Below are 19,752 nucleotides of genomic sequence, written 5' to 3'. Positions count from 1 at the left end.
GGAGGGTCAGTACTGAGGGAGCGCTGCACTGTCGGAGGGTCAGTACTGAGGGAGCGCTGCACTGTCGGAGGGTCAGTACTGAGGGAGCGCTGCACTGTCGGAGGGTCAGTACTGAGGGAGCGCTGCACTGTCGGAGGGTCAGTACTGAGGGAGCGCTGCACTGTCGGAGGGTCAGTACTGAGGGAGCGCTGCACTGTCGGAGGGTCAGTACTGAGGGAGCGCTGCACTGTCGGAGGGTCAGTACTGAGGGAGCGCTGCACTGTCGGAGGGTCAGTACTGAGGGAGCGCTGCACTGTCGGAGGGTCAGTACTGAGGGAGCGCTGCACTGTCGGAGGGTCAGTACTGAGGGGACGCTGCACTGTCGGAGGGTCAGTACTGAGGGAGCGCTGCACTTTCGGAGGGTCAGTACTGAGGGAGCGCTGCACTGTCGGAGGGTCAGTACTGAGGGAGCGCTGCACTGTCGGAGGGTCAGTACTGAGGGAGCGCTGCACTGTCGGAGGGTCAGTACTGAGGGGACGCTGCACTGTCGGAGGGTCAGTACTGAGGGAGCGCTGCACTGTCGGAGGGTCAGTACTGAGGGAGCGCTGCACTGTCGGAGGGGCAGTCCTGAGGGAGCGCTGCACTGTCGGAGGGTCAGTACTGAGGGAACGCTGCACTGTCGGAGGGTCAGTACTGAGAGAGCGCTGCACTGTCGGAGGGTCAGTAATGAGAGAAAACTGCACTGTCGGAGGGTCAGTGCTGAGGGAGCGCTGCACTGTCGGAGGGTCAGTACTGAGGGAGCGCTGCACTGTCGGAGGGTCAGTACTGAGGGAGCGCTGCACTGTCGGAGGGGCAGTCCTGAGGGAGCGCTGCACTGTCGGAGGGTCAGTACTGAGGGAACGCTGCACTGTCGGAGGGTCAGTACTGAGAGAGCGCTGCACTGTCGGAGGGTCAGTAATGAGAGAAAACTGCACTGTCGGAGGGTCAGTGTTGAGGGAGCGCTGCACTGTCGGAGGGTCAGTACTGAGGGAGGGATGCTCTATCAGGCAAGGAGTAAACCGAGGTCCCATTTGCCTATTCTGCTGGTTCATAGATAGGAACATTGGAGTTGTTGGACGATAAAAGACCAAGGTCCATCTAATTGGCCTTTTACCATCCTGGTAGTCACATAATACAACGATAATGTCATTACCACAGTCGTCTTTCGGATGAGGCATTAAACCGAGATCCCATCTGCATCCCAAGTGAATGCAAAAGATCCCACGGCCACTATTTCGAAGAAGAGCTCCCTCAGTACTGCACTGCAGTATCGGCCTGGATTTGGGGCTCAAGTCTCTGGAGAGGGACTTGAACTCACGACCTTCTGCTGCCTCAAGCTCCTATGCTCGCACTTCACTGAGAGGCTTTGCCAGCCTGAATGGCACTCAGAGCCACCGAGGAGCTCCATAGATGGCCAATCGATTGCCCATCTGCCGCTCCCTGGCACCTCCCTCCCCTCAGCTCAGAGCCTCTCTGCAGTGCGCTGATGCAGCACACGCCTGTCACAGTGCGAAGCGCTGGCATCTCCTCCTGAATGGGCACACAGTGTAAAGGAATCCTCACACTCCACCCACTAGGCCCTGGGCCACCAGTCGAGACATTATTCTGACGCTAATCATGGCAGGTGAAGCACCTCTGGTGGCTCGAGGCACGAATGCACAAAACACTGTGATGTGGTGACACGCAGACTGGCAGCTGCCAGTAATCGGCCCACAGAATTTTGGGCAGCAGCTGAGGGAACAACATCTGGTCTCAGAGCCCCGTCCTCCCCCCACCGCCTCATGTGAGGGAGGCGGGAAATCAGGCTAGAGCGCCCACTTCTGCTCATACTTGCTTAAGTCATGAGGACAGGATCGGGCTTGAGGGTGATGCCGCTCACAGTCAAGTAGCCCTCTGACACTCACGGTCGAGCGACATGGATTCGGCTCCCTGAGAAAGGGCTGGTGCTGATGATGGAGGCGTACACCGTTGAGAGTCAGAGCTGCAGCAGACGAAGGCGAAATACTGCCCAAAAATTGTACAAACAAAAGATACTCACAGGAATTGATGGACTGGATGACACGACACCCTGGGGCAGTTTTAGCCAATTGTTGGCAGCAAAACCATTCTCCCTCCATCCAAAAACACGGGTGGTATTTCTGCAGCAGCTCCTGGTTGAATCGGATCCCTGAAAAAGACAAAAAAATAAAATCAGCACAAGATAAGGCAGATGAAATGATCAAACACCCCAGTTATCACACAGATTAACACAATGCCAATTATCACAGAGATTAAAACACTGCCGATTATCACAGAGATTAACACACTGCCGATTATCACAGAGATTAACACACTGCCGATTATCACAGAGATTAACACACTGCCAATGATCACACAGATTAATACGCTGCCGATTATCACAGAGATTAACACACTGCCGATTATCACACAGATTAACACACTGCCGATTATCACACAGATTAACACACTGGCGATTATCACAGAGATTAACACACTGCCGATGAACAGAGATTAACACGCTGCCGATTATCACAGAGATTAACACACTGCCGATTATCACACAGATTAATACGCTGCCGATTATCACACAGATTAACACACTGCCGATTATCACACAGATTAATACGCTGCCGATTATCACAGAGATTAACACACTGCCGATTATCACACAGAATAACAAGCTGCCGATTATCACACAGATTAACACACTGCCATTTATCATAGAGATTAACACACCGCCGATTATCACACTGATTAACACACTGCCGATTATCACACAGATTAATACGCTGCTGTTTATCACAGAGATAAACACACTGCCAATTATCAGAGAGATTAACACACTTCCGATTATTACACAGATTAACACACTGCCGATTATCACACAGATTAACACACTGCCGATTATCACACAGATTAACACACTGCCGATTATCACACAGATTAACACACTGCCGATTATCACACAGAATAACAAGCTGCCGATTATCACACAGATTAACACACTGCCATTTATCATAGAGATTAACACACCGCCGATTATCACACAGATTAACACACCGCCGATTATCACACAGATTAATACGCTGCCGATTATCACAGAGACGAAAACACTGCCGATTATCATAGAGATTAACACACTGCTGATTATCAGAGATGAACACACTGCCAATTATCACAGAGATAAACACACTGCCAATTATCACACAGATTAACACACTGCCGATTATCACACAGATTAACACAGCGTCGATTATCACACAGATTAACACACTGCCGATTATCACAGAGATTAAAGCACTGCCAATTATCAGAGATTAACACACTGCTGATTATCACACAGATTAACACAGTGTCGATTATCACACAGATTAACACACTGCCGATTATCACAGAGATTAAAGCACTGCCAATTATCAGAGATTAACACACTGCTGATTATCACACAGATTAACACAGTGTCGATTATCGCACAGATTAACACACTGCCGATTATCACAGAGATTAAAGCACTGCCGATTATCACACAGATTAACACACAGCCGATTATCACACAGATTAACACACTGCCGATTATCACACAGATTAACACACAGCCGATTATCACACAGATTAACACACTGCCGATTATCACACAGATTAAAACACTGCCAATTATCACACAGATTAACACACTGCCGATTATCACACAGATTAACACACAGCCGATTATCACACAGATTAACACACTGCCGATTATCACACAGATTAACACACTGCCGATTATCACACAGATTAACACACTGCCGATTATCACACAGATTACCACACTGCTGATTATCACACAGATTAACACACTGCTGAATATCACAGACATTAAAACACTGTCGATTATCAGAGAGATTAACACACTGCGGATTATCACACAGATTAACACACTGCTGAATGTCACAGACATTAAAACACTGCCGATTGTCACAGAGATTAACACACTGATGATTATCACAGAGATTAACACACTGCCGATTATCATCGAGATTAACAAACGGCCGATTATCACACAGATTAACACACTGCCGATTATCACACAGATTAACACACTGCCGATTAACACACAGATTAACACACTGCCGATTATCACAGAGATTAAAACACTGCCGATTATCACACAGATTAATACACTGCTGATTATCACAGAGGTTAACACACCGCCGATTATTACAGAGATTAACACACTGCTGATCATCACAGAGATTAACACACTGCGGATTATCACACAGATTAACACACTGCTGATTATCACAGAGGTTAACACACCGCCGATTATTACAGAGATTAACACACTGCTGATCATCACAGAGATTAACACACTGCGGATTATCACACAGATTAACACACTGCCGATTATCACAGAGATTAACAGACTGCAGATTATCACAGAGATTAACACACTGCCGATTATCACACAGATTAACACACTGCTGATCATCACAGAGATTAACACACTGCCGATTATCACACAGATTAACACACTGCTGATTATCACAGAGGTTAACACACCGCCGATTATTACAGAGATTAACACACTGCTGATCATCACAGAGATTAACACACTGCGGATTATCACACAGATTAACACACTGCCGATTATCACACAGATTAACACACTGCTGATTATCACACAGATTAACACACCACCGATTATCACACAGATTAACACACTGCCGATTATCACACAGATTAACACACCACCGATTATCACACAGATTAACACACTGCTGATTATCACACAGATTAACACACCACCGATTATCACACAGATTAACACGCTGCCGATTATCACACAGATTAACACACCACCGATTATCACACAGATTAACACGCTGCCGATTATCACACAGATTAACACACCACCGATTATCACACAGATTAACACACTGCCGATTATCACACAGATTAAAACACTGCCGAGTATCACAGAGATTAACACACTGCCGATTATCACACAGATTAACACACTGCTGATTATCACAGAGATTAACACACTGCTGATTATCACACAGATTAACACACTGCCGATTATCACACAGATTAACACACTGCCGATTATCACACAAATTAACACACCGCTAATTATCACAGACATTAAAACACTGCCGAGTATCACAGAGATTAACACACTGCCGATTATCACAGAAATTAACACACTGCTGATTATCACACAGATTAACCCACCGACGATTATGACATAGATTAACACACTGCCGATTATCACAGGTATTAGACTGGGTACGGTAGCATAGTGGTTATGTTACTGGACTAATAATCCGGAGTCGTGAATTCAAATCCGACCACGGCAGCTGGGGAATTTAAATTCAATTAATTAAATAAAATCTGGAATGAAAATACGAGCATCACTGATGGTGGCCATGAAACTATCGGATTGTCATAAAAACCCATCTGGGTCACGAATGTCCTTTAGGGAAGGAAACCTGCCGTCCTTACCCGGTCTGGCCTGAATGTGACTCCAGACCCACAGCAATGTGGTTGATTCTTAATTGCCCTCTGAAATGGCCTAGCAAGCCACTCAGTTGTAAAATCTCGCTTAAAAAAAGTCATAATAAGAATAAAACCGGACGGACCACCCGGCATCGGACCACTAGGCACCGGACACGACAAAGGCAAACCACCAAGCCCAGTCGACCCTGCAAGGTCCTCCTCACTAACATCTGGGGACTTGTGCCAAAATTGGGAGAGCTGTCCCACAGACTAGTCAAACAACAGCCTGACATAGCCATACTCACAGAATCATATCTTTCAGCCAACGTCCCAGACTCTTCCATCACCATCCCTGGGTATGTCCTGTCCCACTGGCAGGACAGACCCACCAGAGTTGGTGGTACAGTGATATACAGTCAGGAGGGAGTGGCCCTGGGAGTCCTCAACATTGACTCTGGACCCCATGAAATCTCATGGCATCAGGTCAAACATGGGCAAGGAAACCTCCTGCTGATTACCACCTACCGCCCTCCCTCAGCTGATGAATCAGTCCTCCTCCATGTTGAACACCACTTGGAGGAAGCACTGAGGGTAGCAAGGGCACAGAATGTACTCTGGGTGGGGGACTTCAATGTCCATCACCAAGAGTGGCTCAGTAGCACCACTCCTGACCGAGCTGGCCAAGTCCTGAAGGACACAGCTGCCAGAATGGGCCTGCGGAAGGTGGTGAGCGAACCAACACGAGGGAAAACTTACGTGACCTCGTCCTCACCAATCTACCTGTCGCAGATGCATCTGTCCATGACAGTATTGGTAGGAGTGACCACCGCACAGTCCTCGTGGAGACGAAGTCCCGTCTTCGCACTGAAGACACCATCCAACGTGTTGTGTGGCACTACCACCGTGCTAAATGGGATAGATTCAGAACCGATCTAGCAGCTCAAAACTGGGCATCCATGAGGCGCTGTGGGCCATCAGCAGCAGCAGAATTGTATTCCAACACAATCTGTAACCTCATGGCCCGGCATATTCCTCACTCTACCATTACCAACAAGCCAGGGGATCAACCCTGGTTCAATGAGGAGTGTAGAAGAGCATGTCAGGAGCAGCACCAGACGTACCTCAAAATGAGGTGCCAACCTGGTGAAGCTACAACTCAGGACTACATGCATGGTAAACAGCAGAAGCAACATGCTATAGACAGAGACGAGCGATCCCACAACGAGATCAAAACTCTGCAGTCCTGCCACATCCAGTCGTGAATTGTGGTGGACAATTAAATAGCTAACGGGAGGAGGAGGCTCTGCAAACATCCCCATCCTCAATGATGGCGGAGTCCAGCACTTGAGCGCAAAAGACAAGGCTGAAGCGTTTGCAACCATCTTCAGCCAGAAGTGCCGAGTGGATGATCCATCTCGGCCTCCTCCCGATATCCCCACCATCACAGAAGCCAGTCTTCAGCCAATTCGATTCACTCCACGTGATATCAAGAAACGGCTGAGTGCACTGGACACAGCAAAGGCTATGGGCCCCGACAACATCCCGGCTGTAGTGCTGAAGACTTGTGCTCCAGAATTAGCAGCGCCTCGAGCCAAACTGTTCCAGTACAACTACAACACTGGCATCTCCCCGATAATGTGGAAAATTGCCCAGGTATGTCCTGTCCACAAAAAGGACAAATCCAATCCGGCCAATTACCGCCCCTCAGTCTACTCTCAATCATCAGCAAAGTGATGGAAGGTGTCGTTGACAGTGCTATCAAGCAGCACTTACTCACCAATAACCTGCTCACCGATGCTCAGTTTGGGTTCCGCCAGGACCACTCGGCTCCAGACCTCATTACAGCCTTGGTCCAAACATAGACAAAAGAGCTGAATTCCAGAGGTGAGGTGAGAGTGACTGCCTTTGACATCAAGGCAGCATTTGACCGAGTAAAATTGGCACCAAGGAACCCTAGTAAAAGTGAAATCAATGGGAATCAGGGGAAAACTCTCCAGTGGCTGGAGTCATACCTGGCACAAAGGAAGATGGTAGTGGTTGTTGGAGGCCAATCATCTCAGCCCCAAGACATTGTTGCAGGAGTTCCTCAGGGCAGTGTCCTCGGCCCAACCATCTTCAGCTGCTTCATTAATGACCTTCCCTCCATCATAAGGTCAGAAATGGGGATGTTCACTGATGATTGCACACTGTTCAGTTCCATTCACAAACCCTCAAATAATGAAGCAGTCCGAGCCCGCATGCAGCAAGACCTGGACAACATCCAGGCTTGGGCTCATAAGTAGCAAGTAACATTCACGCCAGACAAGTGCCAGGCAATGACCATCTCCAACAAGAGAGAGTCTAACCAACTCCCCTTGACATTGAATGGCATTGCCATCGCTGAATCCCCCACCATCAACATCCTGGGGATCACCATTGACCAGAAACTTTACTGGACCAGCCATATAAATACTGTGGCTACAAGAGCAGGTCAGAGGCTGGGTATTCTGCGGCGAGTGACTCACCTCCTGACTCAAGAACATAAGAACATAAGAACATAAGAAATTGGAGCAGGAGTAGGCCAATCGGCCCCTCGAGCCTGCTCCGCCATTCAATACGATCATGGCTGATCTGATCCCAACCACAAATCTAAAGAACACAAGAAGTCGGAGCAGAACCCGGCCACACAGCCCCTGGGCCCTCTCCGCCACCCACAGGGCATTGACCGATCCGAACTCAGCTTCATGTCCAATTTCCTGCCCGCTCCCCATAACCCCTAATTCCCTTTACTTCTAGGAAACTGTCTATTTCTGTTTTAAATTTATTTAATGATGTAGCTTCCACAGCTTCCTGGGGCAGCAAATTCCACAGACCTACCACCCTCTGAGTGAAGAAGTTTCTCCTCATCTCAGTTTTGAAAGAGCAGCCCCTTATTCTAAGATTATGCCCCCTAGTTCTAGTTTCACCCATCTTTGGGAACATCCTTACCGCATCCACCCGATCAAGACCCTTCACAATCTTATATGTTTCAATAAGATCGCCTCTCATTCTTCTGAACTCCAATGAGTAGAGTCCCAATCTACTCAACCTCTCCTCATATGTCCGCCCCCTCATCCCCGGGATTAACCGAGTGAACCTTCTTTGTACTGCCTCGAGAGCAAAGCCTTTCCACCATCTACAAGGCACAAGTCAGGAGTGTGATGGAATACTCTCCACTTGCTTGGATGAGGGCAGCTCCAACAACACTCAAGAAGCTTGACACCATCCAGGACAAAGCAGCCCGCTTGATTGGCACCCCATCCACCACCCTAAATATTCACTCCCTTCACCACTGGCGCACAGTGACTGCAGTGTGTACCATCCACAGGATGGTAATTCCACAGGATGGTACACACTGCAGTCACTGTGCGCCAGTGGTGAAGGGAGTGAATGTTTAGGGTGGTGGATGGGGTGCCAATCAAGCGGGCTGCTTTGTCCTGGATGGTGTTGAGCTTCTTGAGTGTTGTTGGAGCTGCCCTCATCCAGGCAAGTGGAGAGTATTCCATCACACTCCTGACTTGTGCCTTGTAGATGGTGGAAAGGCTTTGGGGAGTCAGGAGGTGAGTCACTCGCCGCAGAATAGCCAGCCTCTGACCTGCTCTTGTAGCCACAGTATTTATATGGCTGGTCCAATTAAGTTTCTGGTCAATGGTGACACCCAGGATGTTGATGGTGGGGGATTCGGCGATGGTAATGCCGTTGAATGTCAAGGGGAGGTGGTTAGACTCTCTCTTGTTGGAAATGGTCATTGCCTGGCACTTTTCTGTGCGAATGTTACTTGCCACTTATGAGCCCAAGCCTGGATGTTGTCCAGTTCTTGCTGCATGTGGGCTCGGACTGCTTCATTATTTGAGGGGTTGCGAATGGAACTGAACACTGTGCAATCATCAGCGAACATCCCCATTTCTGACCTTATGATGGAGGGAAGGTCATTGATGAAGCAGCTGAAGATGGTTGGGCCTAGGACACTGCCCTGAGGAACTCCTGCAGCAATGCCCTGGGGCTGAGATGATTGGCCTCCAACAACCACTACCATCTTCCTTTGTGCTAGGTATGACTCCAGCCACTGGAGAGTTTTCCCCCTGATTCCCATTGACTTCAATTTTACGAGGGCTCCTTGGTGCCACACTCGGTCAAATGCTGCCTTGATGTCAAGGGCAGTCACTCTCACCTCACCTCTGGAATTCAGCTCTTTTGTCCATGTTTGGACCAAGGCTGTAATGAGGTCTGGAGCCGAGTGCTCCTGGCGGAACCCAAACTGAGCATCGGTGAGCAGGGTATTGGTGAGTAAGTGCTGCTTGATAGCACTGTCGACGACACCTTCCATCACTTTGCTGAAGAATGAGAGTAGACTGATGGAGCGGTAATTGGCCGGATTGGATTTGTCCTGCTTTTTGTGGACAGGAAAATACCTGGGCAATTTTCCACATTGTCGGATAGATGCCAGTGTTGTAGCTGTACTGGAACAGCTTGGCTCGAGGTGTGGCTAGTTCTGGAGCACAAGTCTTCAGCACTACAGCTGGGATGTTGTTGGGGCCCATAGCCTTTGCTGTATCCAGTGCACTCAGCCGTTTCTTGATATCTCGTGGAGTGAATCGAATTGGCTGAAGGCTGGCTTCTGTGATGGTGGGGATATCGGGAGGAGGCCGAGATGGATCATCCACTCGGCACTTCTGGCTGAAGATGGTTGCAAACGCTTCAGCCTTGTCTTTTGCACTCAAGTGCTGGACTCCGCCATCATTGCGGATGGGGATGTTTGCAGAGCCTCCTCCTCCCATTAGTTGTTTAATTGTCCACCACCATTCACGACTGGATGTGGCAGGACTGCAGAGCTTTGATCTGATCCGTTGGTTGTGGAATCGCTTAGCTCTGTCTATAGCATGTTGCTTCCACTGTTTAGCATGCATATAGTCCTGAGTTGTAGCTTCACCAGGTTGGCACCTCATTTTTAGGTACGCCTGGTGCTGCTCCTGGCATGCTCTTCTACACTCCTCATTGAACCAGGGTTGATCCCCTGGCTTGTTGGTAATGGTAGAGTGAGGAATATGCCGGGCCATGAGGTTACAGATTGTGCTGGAATACAATTCTGCTGCTGCTGATGGCCCACAGCGCCTCATGGATGTCCAGTTTTGAGCTGCTAGATCTGTTCTGAATTATCTGCCGATTATCACAGAGATTAACACACTGCCAATTATCACAGAGATTAACACACTGCTGATTATCATAGAGAGTAACACACCGCCGATTATCACAGAGATTAACACACTGCCAATTATCACAGAGATTAACACACTGCTGATTATCATAGAGAGTAATACACCGCCGATTATCACAGAGATTAACACACTGCCAATTATCACAGAGATTAACACACCGCCAATTATCACAGAGATTAACACACTGCCGATTATCACAGAGATTAACACACTGCTGATTATCACAGAGATTAACACACTGCTGATTATCACACAGATTAACACACCGCCGATTATCACAGAGATTAACACACTGCCGATTATCACACAGATTAACACACTGCCAATTATCACAGAGATTAACACACTGCTGATTATCATAGAGATTAACACACTGCCAATTATCACAGAGATTAACACACTGCTGATTATCACAGAGATTAACACACTGCTGATTATCACACAGATTAACACACTGCCGATTATCACAGAGATTAACACACTGCCAATTATCACACAGATTAACACACTGCCGATTATCACAGAGATTAACACACCGCCGATTATCACAGAGATTAACACACTGCCGATTATCACACAGATTAACACACTGCCGATTATCACACAGATTAACACACTGCCGATTATCACACAGATTAACACACTGCCGATTATCACAATGGCAGGAATTCATCCCTCCCGTTTCTGCCACTTTCGCCATATTACACATCTGCCGAAATATGGCTGGCAATTTATAATTACATGCAAAAGACAGTGAGTTGTGGTACAACATTTTCCTGTCGTTCTCACCTGACCAACTCTGGGTGCAAAGTGTGCTGATGTGTTCTGCATCCATAGGCGAGAGAGAAGGGGATTTAAAGCGTAAAGGGCCACAGAGCTCCTGCAATCAATCACAGGGCAATGGGCTGCCTAGACTACAGATGGCTTTCAAAATGTGCCTGTTCCAATTGCCCCCTTTTGCAGACCCCCTCTCCAGTGAGGGCCATGGGAGAGCAGTTTAAAACATGAGTGCGGAACTTACAGCAACAACGACGCAAGCTTTCAAATCCCTTAAACTGGAAAACGCACAAGTGACTTCCCGAAATAAATGTCTCCAAGAGCTCCGCCCGAGGATCCCTTTAATTATCGCTGGAAATGGCCGCCTCATGACTCATAGTGCCCGCGATCAGTTGACGAGAGCAGGAACTGCTGGTAATCAGACTCTTTGGGAGTGATTTTAAACCCCAAGATCGGGTGGGTTGGGGGAGAGTGGGTGTTGAAAATACTTGTTTTTGGGTCGCGACCGCAACCCGGCTTTATTTCCGGGTTTACCGTCGGTGTGTAAAAGTACAGGCTTCCCACTGGGAATCCAAAGTCCGAAAATTTTGCGGTTGCGACCCAAAAAAAAAACTATTTTCAACTCCAACCCGCTCCCAACCCACAAGTTCTTGGGGTTTAAAATCACCCCCTTTGTAACCTCGGCATCCTATTCCACCCTGAGCTGAGCTTCCAACCTCATATTGCTCCATCACCAAGGCCGCATCCTTCCACCTCTGTAATATCACCCGTCTCCACCACTGCCTCAGCTCACCTGCTGCTCAAACTCTCATCCATGACTTTCATTACCTCCACATCCGACTATTTTTTTTTATTCGTTCTCGGGATGTGGGCGTCGCTGGCGAGGCCGGCATTTATTGCCCATCCCTAATTGCCCTTGAGAAGGTGGTGGTGAGCCGCCTTCTTGAACCGCTGCAGTCCGTGTGGTGACGGTTCTCCCACAGTGCTGTTAGGAAGGGAGTTCCAGGGTTTTGGCCCAGCGACGATGAAGGAACGGCGATATATTTCCAAGTCGGGATGGTGTGTGACTTGGAGGGGAACGTGCAGATGGTGTTGTTCCCATGCGCCTGCTGCTCTTGTCCTTCTAGGTGGTAGAGGTCGCGGGTTTGGGAGGTGCTGTCGAAGAAGCCTTGCCGAGTTGCTGCAGTGCATCCTGTGGATGGTACACACTGCAGCCACTGTGCGCCGGTGGTGAAGGGAGTGAATGTTTAGTGTGGTGGATGGGGTGCCAATCAAGCGGGCTGCTTTATCTTGGATGGTGTCGAGCTTCTTGAGTGTTGTTGGAGCTGCACTCATCCAAGCAAGTGGAGAGTATTCTATCACACTCCAATGGTCTTCTGGCTGGCCTCCTGTCATCCACCCTCCATAAACTTCAGCTCATACAAAATTCTGCTGCCCGTATTGTAGTCCCGTTCACCCATCACTCCTGTGCTCGCTGACCTACATTGTCTCCCTGTCCAGCATCGCCTCGATTTCAAAATTCTCATCCTCGTGTTCCAATCCCTCCATGGCCTCACCCCTCCCTATCTCTGTAACCTCCTCCAGCCCTACAACCCTCCGAGATCACTGCACTCCTCCAATTCAGGCCTCTTGTCCATCCCCGATTTTAATCGCTCCACCATTGCCGGTCGAGCCTTCAGCTACCTAGGTTCTAAGCTCTGGAATTCCCTCCCTAAACCTCTCCGCCTCTCCCTCTCCTCCTTTAAGACGCTCCTTAAAATCTGCATGTTTGACCAAGCTTTTGGTCACCTGTCCTAATATCTCCTTACGTGGCTCAGTGCCAATATTATCTGATAATCGCACCTGTGAAGTGCCTCGGGATGTTTTACTACCTTCAGGGTGCTGTATAAATGCAAGTTGTTGTAGTTGTAATCAGGCGGGCAGATGCAAAAATGGGGTCAGGGTCTGACATTACACAAACTTAAACGAGAGGCGAGGCAAGTTAGAAAATGGCGGCACGTAACTGCTGTTCAGCTCTTTGATCCACTGCTTCCGCACATCTTCGTTCTTGGCGAACACGTAGAGAGGGCCCTCGTCATACACGATCTGTGGAAGAAGAGGTCACAGCATGACTGAAACCCGGCATAAAAATCGCGCAAAAGCATGAAAGCACTCAAACATTCCTCAGCTTAACCCTGCCAATGGCTACAGCGAATTATTGGCTTGCTGGGCTGGCCGGTTTCACCTCAGGACCCCGTTCCATCACTCTCCTGCGGTTTGGGTCACAGTTCGGGTCATGCTTTGGGTCACGGTTCGGGTCACAGTTCGGGTCCCGGTTCGGGTCACAGTTCGCATCATGGTTTATGTCACGGTTCGGGTCATGCTTCGGGTCACGGTTCGGGTCGGGTTCGGGTCATGGTTCGGGTCTGGTTCGGGTCACGGTTCGGGTCACGCTTCGGGTTGGGTTTGGGTCATGGTTCGGGTCGGGTTCGAGTCAAGGTTTGGGTCAAGGTTCGGGTCACGGTTCGGGTCGGGTTCGAGTCACGGTTCGGGTCGGGTTCGGGTCACGCTTCGGGTCACGGTTCGGGTCGGGTTCGGGTCACAGTTCGGGTCATGGTTCGGGTCGGGTTCGGGTCACAGTTCGGGTCATGGTTCGGGTCGGGTTCGGGTCACGTTTCGGGTCACGGTTCGGGTCGGGTTCGGGTCACAGTTCGGGTCATGGTTCGGGTCATGGTTCGGGTCGGGTTCGGGTCACAGTTTGGGTCATGGTTCGGGTCGGGTTCGGGTCACGCTTCGGGTCACGGTTCGGGTCGGGTTCGGGTCACAGTTCGGGTCATGGTTCGGGTCGGGTTCGGGTCACAGTTCGGGTCATGGTTCGGGTCGGGTTCGCGTCACGCTTCGGGTCACGGTTCGGGTCGGGTTCGAGTCACGGTTCGGGTCGGGTTCAGGTCACGCTTCGGGTCACGGTTCGGGTCGGGTTCGGGTCACAGTTCGGGTCATGGTTCGGGTCGGGTTCGGGTCACAGTTCGGGTCATGGTTCGGGTCGGGTTCGGGTCACGGTTCGGGTCATGGTTCGGGTCGGGTTCGGGTCACGGTTCGGGTCACGGTTCAGGTCGGGTTCGGGTCATGGTTCGGGTCACAGTTCGCATCATGGTTCGGGTCACGGTTTGGGTCGGGTTCGGGTCACGGTTCGGGTCATGGTTCGGGTCATGGTTCGGGTCATGGTTCGGGTCACGGTTCGCATCATGGTTCGGGTCATGGTTTGGGTCGGGTTCGGGTCACGGTTCGGGTCATGGTTCGGGTCACGGTTCGGGTCACGGTTCGGGTCATGGTTTGGGTCGGGTTCGGGTCACGGTTCGGGTCACGGTTCGGGTCACGGTTCGGGTCATGGTTCGGGTCGGGTTCGGGTCACGGTTCGGGTCATGGTTCGGGTCGGGTTCGGGTCACGGTTCGGGTCATGGTTTGGGTCGGGTTCGGGTCACGGTTCGGGTCATGGTTCGGGTCGGGTTCGGGTCACGGTTCGGGTCACGGTTCAGGTCGGGTTCGGGTCACGGTTCGGGTCATGGTTCGGGTCGGGTTCGGGTCATGGTTCGGGTCATGGTTCGGGTCGGGTTCGGGTCACGGTTCGGGTCACGGTTCAGGTCGGGTTCGGGTCATGGTTCGGGTCACGGTTCGGGTCACGGTTCGGGTCACGGTTCGGGTCGGGTTCGGGTCACGGTTCGGGTCACGGTTCGGGTCACGGTTCGGGTCACGGTTCGGGTCATGGTTAGGGTCATGGTTTGGGTCGGGTTCGGGTCACGGTTCGGGTCATGGTTCGGGTCACGGTTCGGGTCACGGTTCGGGTCACGGTTCGGGTCATGGTTTGGGTCGGGTTCGGGTCATGGTTCGGGTCACGGTTCGGGTCACGGTTCGGGTCGGGTTCGGGTCATGGTTTGGGTCGGGTTCGGGTCACGGTTCACGTCATGGTTTGGGTCATGGTTTGGGTTGACTCTCGGGGCTGGGCCTCTGGCTTTTCTCTGCTCCAGGCCGACTGTGAGGGGGGCGGCTATCCAGAGCCTTATCAGCCCATTCGCCCCCAATATCTCAGTGCAAAGGGGCTCATAAACAAGAACATTTGAAGAAGCTTTTAACAATCCCAAGTCTCTTTGCAAATCCCTCTCCCCAGACCTTCTAAGGGGCTGAGCCTCCAGGAGCCCGCCCGCTCCCTTCCCCCTTTACAGTGGCGTTGAGGGAAGTTGAGTCCGGGAGCAGGTCAGGGTCCCTCCAACGCCGGGGGCTCCCCTGTCCCAGCTAACAGTTGCCATGACAACTAGCAGGCCCGCAAATGGTGGAAGTGGGCCCACTGAGGGGGAGTTCTCCAGGCCATGATGCTGGCCTGGAGCCCCTCAGACTAGGAATAGGGCCACGAATTGGGTAGCCCCCCGGGCACTAGGTGCAGAGCAACAGGACCCCCGAGGGCCTGCACCTCCCGCTCCATCTCCCCCTCCCTCTCACCCTCCCTCTTCCTCTCCCTCTCGCTAACCACCTCCCTCTCCCCCACCTCCTTTCTCTCCTTCTTCTTCTCCCCTACCCCTCCCTCTCCCCCTCTCCCTCCATTTCCCTCTCCCCCTGTCCCTCTCACTATCCCCCTCCATCTCCCTCTCCCCTTCTGCTCTCTCTCCCCCTCTCCTTCGCTCCCCCTCTCCCTCTCGTGATCACCCTCCCTATCCCCCTCTCCCTCCCTCTCCCTCTGGCCCTTCCTCTCCCTCTCCCCACCCCTCCCTCATTCTCCCTCCCCCTGTCCCTCTCACTATCCCCCTCCGTCTCCCTTTCCCTCTCCCCTCCCTCTCCCCCTCTCCCTCCCCTCTCCCCCTCCCTCAACCTCTCCCCTCCCTTTCCCCTCTCCCTTCATCCTGCTCCCCCTCTCTTTCCCCTACCCCTCCCTCTCCCTCTCTCCCTCAGTCTCCCTCCCCCCGTCACTCTCACAATCTCCCTCCGTCTCCCCTCCCTCTCCCTCTTCCCTCCCTCCCTCTCCCTCATGCTATCCCCTCCCTCTCCCATTCCCCTCCTCTCCTCGCCCTCTGCCTCCCTCTCCCCTTCCACTCCTTCTTCCCCTCCCATTCCCCTCCACTCCCTCCCACCCTCTCCATCTCCCCCTCCCACCCTCTATCTATCCACTCTCCCTCTCACTCCCTCTCCACTCTCCCCCTCCCTCGCCCCCTCCCAATCCCCTCTCTCTCCCCCCATCTCTCCCCCCATCTCCCCCTCCCTCTCTCGCCCCCTCTCTTCCCCTCCCTCTCCCCTCCCTCTCCCCACTCCCTCCCTCTCCCTCTTGCTATTCCCCCTCCCTCTCCCCTCCCCCTCCCTCTCCCACTTTCCCTCACACTCTCCCCTCCCTCTCCCCCACTTCCTCCCTCTCCCTCTCCCCCTCTCCCTCTCGCTATCCCCCTCCCTCTCCCATGCCCCTCCCTTTCCCTCTCCCCCTCCCTCTGCCCCACTCACTCCCTCTCCCTCTTCGCCTATCCTTCCCCCCTCTCCCCCACTTCATCCCTTTTCTGCTCCCTCTCCCTCTCGCTATTGCCCTCCCTCTCCCCTCCCCTCCCTGTCCTTCTCCCCTTCTCGCTCCCTCTCCCTTTAACCTCTTTCTCCCACTCCATCTCCTCTCCTTTCCCTCTGCACGTCTCCCACTCACCCTCCCTCTCCTCCTCTCCTTACCTCACCCTCTCAGTATCCCCCTCCCTCTTCCCTTCCCTCTCCCGTTTTCACTCCCTCTTTCCCGTTCCCGCCCTCTCCCCTTGTTCCTCCCTCTCCCCTTGTCCCTCCCTCTCCCCTTGTCCCTCCCTCTCCCTCTCCTTCTCACCCTCCCTCTCCCCCTCCCTCTCCTTCTCCTTCTCCCTTTCCCCCTTCTTACCTTCCCCCTCCCTCACTCTCCCTCTCTGTCTCCCACTCCCCATTCCCCTCCCTCTCCCCTTCCTCTCCCTCTCCCTCCCTCTACCCTACCCCTCTCCCTCTCGTTATCACCCCCCCTCCTCCACTGCCTCCCTCTCCCTTTCGCTATCCCCTCCTTCTCCCTCTTCCCTCCCCTCTCTCCCACTCCCCATTCCTCCCTCTCCCACTCCCCTCCATCCTCCTCTCTCCACCTCCCTCTCCCCTCGCCTTCCTCTCCCCTTCCCCTCTTTCTCCCACTCCCTCTCCCCTCCCTTCCCTCTGCCCATCTCCAACTTACCCTCCCTCTCGCTATCCTGCTCCCTCTCCCCTTCCCTCTCCCGCTTCTTCTCCCTCTTTCCCATTCCCTCCCTCTCCCTCTCCCCCTCCCCCACCCTCTCACCCACTCCCTCCCTCTTCCTCTCCTTCTCCCCTTCCCCCTCCCTCCCTTCCCCTCCCTTCCCCCTCCCCAATTCCCTCAGTCTCCCTCTCTGTCTCCCTCTCCCCATTCTCCTCCCTCTCCCACTCTCCCTCCCTCTGCCCTACCCCTCTCCCTCTCGCTATCACCCTCCCACTCCCCCTCCCCGTCCCTCTCCCCCTCCCACTCCCTCTTCCACTCCCCCACCTCTCCATCTCCCTCTCCCCCTCTCCCTCTCCCTCACTCTCGCCCCTCTCTCCCCACCTGTCCCTCCTCCCTCTCTCTCCCCTTTTATCCCCTTCCCTCTCCCTCTCTCTCTTCCCCTCCCTTTCCTCCTCTGCCTCCCTCTCCCATTCCCCTCATTCTCCCTCTCCCCTCCCTCCCCCTCCTCCCTCCCTATCCCTCGCCCCATTTTTCCTCCCTCCCCCTCTACCCCCTCCCTCTTGCTATCCCCCTCCCGCTCCCGATCCATCTCCTCCTGCCCTCCCACTCCCTCTACCCCACTCCTCCCTCTCCCCTCCCACTCTCTCTCCCTGATACCCACTCCCTCCCTCTCCCTCTCACTCTCCCCTTCCCTCTCCCGCTCAGCCTATCCCTCCCCCCCTCTCCCGCACTTCCTCCCTCTCCCACTCCCCTACCCCACCCTCTTCCTCTTTCCCATTCCCTCCCTAACCCTCGCCCTCTTCGCTAACCCCCTCCACCTCCTATTCCCCTCGCCTCTCCCTCTTGCTATCCCCCTCCCTCTCCCCCTCTCCCTCTGCCCTAACCCCTGCCACTCCCTCTCCCCCTCCCTCTTCTTCTGCCCTCCCTCTCCCCCACTCTTCCCTCTCCCCTCCCCCTCTCTCTCCCTGTTCCACACTCCCTCCCTCTCCATCTCACTCTCCCCTTCCCTCTCCCTCTCGGTCGATCCCCCCTCCCCTCTCCACTTCCTCCCTCTCCCACCCCTTCTCCCCTTCCCCGCCATCTCCCTCTGTCCCATTCCCTCCCTCTCCCTCGCCCTCTCGCTATCCCCCTCCCCTCTCCCCCTTCCTCTCCCCTCCGCCTCTCCCTCCCTGTCCCTCTCCCTATCCCCCTCCCTATTCATTCTCCCTCACTCCCTTCCTCTCCCTCTCAACTTCTCCCAACCTCTCCCCCTCTACTTCCCTCTCCTTCTCCCTCTCCCTATGCCCCTCCCTTTGCCCCTAACTCACACTCTCCCTCTCTCCCTTCCCCTCCCTCTCCCCTTCCCCTCCCCCTCCCTCTCGCTCTTGCTATCCCCTCCCTCTCCCTTCCACCTCCCCTCTCCCTCCATCTCCGCCTCTACCTCCCCCCCTCTCCCTCGCCCCCTTTCCCTCCCACTCCCCCTTCCCACCCTCCCTCTCCCTCTCGCTATCCCCCTCCCCTTGCCACTCCCTCTCCCCCTCCCTCTCCTCCTGCCCTCCCTCTCCCTCTCCCCCACTCCTCCCTCTCCCCCCTCTTCCCCTTCCCCTTCCTCTCCCCCTTCCCCTCCCTCTCCCCTCCCCCTCTCTCTCCCTCTCCCCCACTCCCTCCCATCCCCCCTTCCCTCTCCCCTCTCAGCCTATCCCTCCCCTTCTCCCCCACTTCCTCCCTCTCCCGCCCCCTCTCCCCTTCTCCGCCATCTCCCTCTCTCCTATTCCCTCCCTCTCCCTCGCCCTCTCACTATCCCCCTTCCCCTCTCCCCCTTCCCTCTCACCCTCCCTCCCTCTCCCCTCTTCCACCGTGTCCCTCTCCCTATCCTCCTCCATCTCCCTTTCCTTATCCCCTTCCCCTCCCTCTCCCCCTCTCACTCCCTCCCTCGCCCTCTCCCCCTCTCTTACCCCCTCCCCAACCCTCTCCCTCTCTCCCTTCCCCTCCTTCTCACCTTCTCCCTCCCTCTCCCTCTCCCCCTCACTATCCCCCTCCGTCTCCACTCCCTCTCCCCCTCTACTTCCCTCTCCCTCTCGC

General features: G+C 53.3%; 1 protein-coding gene across 1 annotated transcript in view; it reads right to left on the bottom strand.

Annotated features, from left to right (window-relative positions):
* btk (Bruton agammaglobulinemia tyrosine kinase) overlaps positions 1–19,752 on the bottom strand; it is a 354,337-nt gene that overhangs the window by 143,094 nt on the left and 191,491 nt on the right. The window contains 2 exon segments of the mRNA XM_067976821.1: positions 2,057–2,185; positions 13,511–13,592. Of these exon segments, the coding sequence (XP_067832922.1) occupies positions 2,057–2,185; positions 13,511–13,592 (211 nt within the window).

The sequence above is a fragment of the Heptranchias perlo genome, assembly GCF_035084215.1.
Source record: "Heptranchias perlo isolate sHepPer1 chromosome 15 unlocalized genomic scaffold, sHepPer1.hap1 SUPER_15_unloc_1, whole genome shotgun sequence".
In the NCBI taxonomy this organism is placed as follows: domain Eukaryota; kingdom Metazoa; phylum Chordata; class Chondrichthyes; order Hexanchiformes; family Hexanchidae; genus Heptranchias; species Heptranchias perlo.
Note: the sequence above shows the minus strand (reverse complement) of the source record. Positions and strands in the feature narration are given on the sequence as shown.